The sequence below is a fragment of the Octopus bimaculoides genome, chromosome 30, assembly GCF_046866305.1.
Source record: "Octopus bimaculoides isolate indiv1 chromosome 30, ASM4686630v1, whole genome shotgun sequence".
NCBI classification, from domain to species: Eukaryota; Metazoa; Mollusca; class Cephalopoda; order Octopoda; family Octopodidae; genus Octopus; species Octopus bimaculoides.
This window is the reverse complement of record NC_142957.1, coordinates 13,398,399-13,404,723: the sequence shown is the minus strand read 5'-3', so window position 1 is coordinate 13,404,723 and position 6,325 is coordinate 13,398,399. Positions and strand designations below refer to the sequence as shown.

At 42.1% G+C, this 6,325-nt stretch overlaps 1 protein-coding gene across 1 annotated transcript in view; it reads right to left on the bottom strand.

Moving 5' to 3' along the window:
• Positions 1-220: 220 nt before the first annotated feature.
• LOC149130218 (uncharacterized) overlaps positions 221-6,325 on the bottom strand; it is a 13,041-nt gene continuing 6,936 nt past the window's right edge. Inside the window, exon 3 of the mRNA XM_089346356.1 lies at positions 221-6,325. This exon is cut by the window's right edge and continues 1,220 nt beyond it. Within this exon, the coding sequence (XP_089202482.1) occupies positions 1,507-6,325 (4,819 nt within the window). The 3' untranslated portion in view covers positions 221-1,506.

Here is a 6,325-nt window from a genome sequence, read left to right as displayed (position 1 = left end):
GTATGTATTTATATGAATAATATATAGTCTATTGACTAGTTTTTTTCTTCTCGCTAGACCACTGGTAGCAAATAGAATGGATCTTTTTCCTTTGAACGGCACATCGAGAAATTAACGTGCAAGTGGCTTATTTGTGCAACTTAAAACCCTTCAAGGCAATGCCCCAGCATGGCCACAGTCAAACAAATCAAACAGATATGAAAACAAAAAACACTATAAATAATTATGAAAAAAATGTCCCTTTATTTTATAATTCCACTGAATTTTAGGGAGCTGAAATAAAATAAGTCCCTTTAAAATTAGAATCCCATCCAAAATTTAGAAAACAGAACGTAAATACTGTTTCCAAAGTACCGTACGTCTTTATAGTCTCTTTAGGTTTAGTTTGAATTTATTTATTGTTTTGTTATATTTTGGGGGTTTTTTCTTCCTTTTTTTTTTATTTTTGTAATTTCTCCTTGCTTTGGAACTTGGAGTAAGAAATTCTGTCATAGTGGTGTCTCCGTGGCAACATGATGAATATGATCATCATCCTCATCATCATCAACATCATGAATATCAGCAGTAGGGGGCAGCATGTTGCTTACAAAAAATAAAGAAATAAAATAAATAAATAAAAAATCTGATTTTTCAGACGTTAGGCAGCAGTGCATACGATAACTATAGCAGGATTTGGCGATGCAGGCCTCCGTCAGACACAGGCCTCCACTGCCTGTCACTGTGTCTCACTAGGTCGCTTTCAAGCATCAGTTGTTTTTGAATGAAAATAGTGTTGGAAAATATAAATCTGACATATAACCATTTAGTCAGAATGGAACTTATTGGTAAGTCGAGGAGAAGGTCTTTATATACATCTGTCCGTCTGTCGGTCTCTGTTTATGTGTGTGAGAATCTAGTCACGTTCTTATGTATGTTATATCTCTTTTTCTCTCTCCTGTCTGTCTGTTTGTCTTTCTGTTTATACATCTGAACATCTAGTTATGCTTGTATGTATGTGTAATGTCTGTCTCTCTCTGTCTCTCTCTCCCTACATACATGACCATCTAGTTATGTTTGTAGATGTAATGCAATATATATATATATATATCTCACTTTAAGTGTGTAATCATCTAGTTATGCTTGAATGTCTGTGTAATAATGTCTCTCTCTCTCTCACATACTCAGTCTACATGTGTATATCTCTATGTATGTGTGTTCGCCTCCAGCACCAGAACAAGCTGAATTTCCAGTCAGCCAAATATAGGAAACCATCATAATCCAAACAATCACACCCGGCCATCCCATTCAAAACAATCAGCCAAACTATCCACCCTTTTAACTAACAGACCACCCACCTTCTCAACCCAAACATACACACACTACCAGCATTATAACACATGCTACTTCTCATCTCTATTCCTCCATCTACCTGTCCGAATATGTCTCTGTGTCTGCCCACATATCTTCTTGTCCATCTTCCTCAGTGAGTCTATTTGTCTGTTGTCCGTTCCCTGGGACAACCAAGCTTTATATTGGGACCGGGCAGCACTTGAGGTGACCCTTGAGGGCACTAGATGTGCGGAAGGCCCTCTTGCATTTGCTGCACAGGTACGGCCGTTCGCCTGTGTGTATGCGCGTATGCACGTTGAGGTTGGTCGCCTGGGCAAACGACTTGTCGCAATACTGGCACCGGAACGGGCGCTCCCCCGTGTGGATGCGCACGTGGGCAATGAGGTTGCAGTTCACAGCGAATGTCTTCGGGCAATGCGGACAATGGAACGGCTTTTCACCGGTGTGCGTCCTCATATGCGTGTACAGCTGTGATGCACTGTGCACCACCTTCTGACAGAACTTGCAGCGAAACTCGCAATGGTGCTTTAAATGTTCACTGAGGTCCTCAGCAGTCGGGAACACTTCCGTACCGGGACAGATTTTGCAGACGTGTTGGTGTTGTTGTAGTTGTTGCTTTAGATGTTGTTGTTGCTGTTGTTGATAATGAGATTTCATGTGGACGGCAAGGCTGTAGATTTTTGTGAATTTCTTTGGACATTGTTTGCACTTGATGAGTTGTGTCTTGGAATCATCAGGGGTTTGGGAGTTCTGTTCAAGAACCGGCGGTGGCTGCTGCTGCTGCTGTAGTGAATACAGCATGGACTGAGGACCTGACAGGCCAGGACGAAGACTACTACTACTACTACTACTGCTGCTGCTAGTGTTTGTTTGTTGCTGATCCAAGGTGGACGAGAGATGCGGTGATGCTGGTGGTGGTATTGGAAGCAATGTTTGAGGAGTGTCAGCAGCAGGGGCTGTGTTGCTGGGCTCAAACTGGTCGACCGGAGTCGAGTAGGTTTGCGAGCTGACCGGTGACGATGTCGAGCTGGTGGTGGACGCCCACACATGGGTCAGTAAGTGGTCAGTGTATTCAGGAGCCGAGTTAAACATACGGAAACACTTTAGGCACTTAAACAGTGGCGGAACTGCATCTTCCGGTGACTTCAGGTTCAATTCCAGCCCAAGTTTGTCATCAGCGGATTCAATCACATTAACAGGGTTTGAAATGACAGTAAATGACGGCTTCTCTTCATCCTGAATAGAAACAATGGAAACGTTAATGCCAGCTCCGCTGCCTCCTGTAGCAGCTGAAGAATTCTGAGAAGCATAAAGTCCCAGTGAACTTCCTACCTCCTCAGACTTTGGTAAATCGTTAATTATTTTATAATGACAAGGATCTTGTCTAGAGTCTTTAGTTTCCGACTCCACCCTCTTGTTAAAGAAACTGCCATCGCTCTCCAGCAATGGAAGTTTATTCTCATTCGAGGTGAGATAAGATCTGTCGTCTAACTTGGTCGTGGGATCAAACCCAAGTGAAATGTTCTTAGGTTCATCCGAACTTTCAGGCTCTGCCTCCAAATGACTCACAGACTTCTCAGATGCAACAGTGGAATAATTACTACTACTACTACTACCAGTCTCGCTTGTAGGAATCATGTCTTTCGACTCAGAACTATTAATGTTGTTGGGTGAAGATGTTGAATAATTCAAAGATTTGGAAGAATTTGACATCGATAAATTGTCGGTACAGAATTTATTTTGGTAAAACCCTTGTATGGTCGGCAGAGAGCTATCATTGCAAAGCTCTGTTGGCGTTGGTTTCATGTCGACTGTATGTAATTCTTGCTGGTGGTTGGAGATTAAATTGTGTTGCATTGTGGGAGATCTTTCTAATTGTTCTTCCGTACATTTATTTGCAGGAACTGATCTCAAAGATTCTTTTTTATTTTCTATAATTGGTAATGTTTCAGGAGAATTGTCTTTTACAGCTGCAATAACCGGTACCTCAATAGTATCGTTGGTTAACTCCGACTGAGAACCAGTGAACTGTGAAGTCAGTGCTTTCATCTCTTGGACACTATAATCCATAGAATGAGAAACAGCTTTTTTCTTCAACCTTTTCACGGTGCAGTTCTGAATGTGCACGTTGCGTGCAGCAGTTGTTTTAAATGCAGAGTTGCAGTGATGACACAGAAATGGTCTCTCGTTGGTGTGCACTCGCAGATGTGCATTCAAGTTATCAGGCTTACTGAAAAACTTGCCGCAGAATTTACACCGGAACGGTCTGTCACTGCTATGCGTTTGAAGATGTGTTCTGAGATTCTCGGGCTGCGTAAAACCCTTGCAACACAACTTGCACTCATACAAACTCTCTTTAGGAGCATGTGAGCAGACGTGCATGTAAAAATTTGTGCAGTTTTTGAAAAGTCTTTTGCAGTAATGGCATCGGTGTGGTTGTAAACGATCGTGGGCTTTAACAAGATGAACATACAGCTGAGATGTTGAAGAGAAAGTGCGACCGCAGTTATGACACTTGTTACGCGGCTGGAAGTGCACTTGCGCACGTGGAAATACAGGGTGCTGTTTTCTTGATTGTTTTGCCTGGTCAATGCAGTTTACAAAACCGATCCCTGAACTGGGAGCACTTTCGAGGTCAACACTAGTAACTTCTTCACTGGAGGGGTCAACATCTACAACTTCATCATCGTGTTCTTGGGCATCAGTGTGCATTTTGTGTACAGCAGCCAAATGACTTTGGAAACTACCATTATCAGAAAACACTTCTGGACAGTATCTGCAGTTTCTGTAAATGCTTGTCGAAGTGGTGTAGCAGTTAATATGACTAACCAGCTCATTATCAACATCCAAAGGGGTTCCACAGGACTGACATTGGTCCTCTGAGCTGTGCTGGCTGCTGATGTGTTGTGAGAGCAACAACTTAGATGAGAAATTCATCTGACAACATAAACACCTCAACAACACTTTGTCTGAATTGACACTTTGGTCAACATCTCTTTCTTTCACCACCTGACCTTCAACAAACTCCTGCAAAGGTGACTGGACATCGTCAGTGTTTTGCAGACCATTGTCAGTGCCATCATCAGCACATGGAACCTGTGTATTCTCCTGAAAGCATTCTACACTCTCTAGTTTATCTCCTATCACAGAATCAGGGCTTTGAGACACTTCCATGTTTTCGGTTATATTTTGCTTAAAAACTACAGCAGTACTATTTCTGATGGAATGTTCTGGAAGGTGGTTGTTGGTACCATCATTGCTGCAACTGTTTTGCCATGATGTTATTTTTGAGAGACTAAATGGTGCAGTTTTCTTGGAATGGTGCCGATATTTCTTTGGACAGATTTTCTGATGAATATTAAAACGTTGGACAGTTCTAAGGACTCTTGAACATTTCTTACACTTGTATAAACGCTGAACGGAATGGGATTGCATGTGTGCGATGAGGTTTTTAGAATAATGGAATTTCTTCTGACAATACGGACACTTAAAAGATTTCAAGGGTTTTTCATGAAGGGGTTTCCTATGCTGACGGTGAGTTTTCGACTGTAATTGTTCAGATGAGCTGAAATGCAAGGGTTTCTGTATTGAGTGCACTCGCAAATGAAGATCAAGATATGATTGGTCTATGAAAGATTTATCACAGAAATGGCACCAAAAAATTCTGGTCTCTTGTGCTGTTCGTTTCATTGCAGTTGCATGTAGATTCAAGTGAGCAGCGAAGCGTGTTGATAAAACCATTTGGTCGCAGAGTTCACAAAGCTGTTCCGGTAGATTGTGGTCTTTCTGATGAAGGACAAGATCCAGGGGGGTTTTAAAATCCATTTCACAGAATTTGCAGACAAGCAGCTCATCATCCTCGTGGAGAGGTGTGTGGTGGAGAAAATCATCTTTCGTTTCAAAGACCAAATTGCAAAGTTTACATTTAAAGATCTGGGTGTAAGTAGAAACTTCCAGAAAAGCCAGACATGAATTAGCTGAGCCAGGTGAAGAATGAGCTAAACTTGGAACAGATCTGTCACTGGACAGTGCCATAGCATCTGTAAGAAATGGTGATTGTATTCTACAGAAGTTAAGTTTGTCAGAACTGTGAGTAGATCTTGGAAGTTTCTGGTGTGATCGTGTGGTCAAAGGGATGTTCCTCTCACGACCAGTCTGAGCATTGCTTCTGGATAGTGTATTTCTGGGAACAGTACCATAGTTAGTCCCATCACTGCTCCTCCTATCTTGTTGAGGACAAGATGCCCCACCGTTCTCTGGCAAATGTCTTTCTGCTGACTTCGACTCAAGAGGCTGGCTATCGACAATTCCACTTTGGCTGAACTGCGCTGCTGCGCCTCCCGTTTGTCTGTGGCTCTGCTGATAAAAGACATCCTCAATTTTGTCTTGAGAAATCTCTGATAAAGACACCAGCGAATTGAAATCCACTGTAAGGCTGTCCCCATTGGAATGGATGGTAGGTTGCTGCGAGAAACCTGCTGGCGAAACTAGGAAATCTTTGCTATCTTCAAAGCTGTTGGCTGCAGTGATTGTAGGGGTTTGTTGTGTTTCATTAGAAGTAGACTTGTGAATATCATCATAAATATTAAAGTTTTGATCCTCAGAGATCATCTCCCTCTCCAATAACTTAGAAGATACAGCTGCTGTTGTTGCTGCCACCATATTACTGCCATCTTTGAGAGATTCTCTAGGGAATCCTGACTTACTATGTTGGCGGCTTTCAAAAATACCATTTACAGGGGTAAGACTAGGTGTGGCTTCTTGCTTAAGTGTGTTCAAGTTCACACAAGACGGTTTGTTTTCTGCAGTACCTTGAGTATTGCTTGTAGAACCACAATTTCGAGTTACAGAGCTAACATTCAAAGGCTTACACATTGACACTGTTGGTGCTCCACCGAATCGCTTCTTGGCAATAATGTCAGAGATCTTTCTCCTACGGTAATTAAACAAGCTACTGTTGCTATATGATAACGAACTAGAACTGGTCTCACTGGAA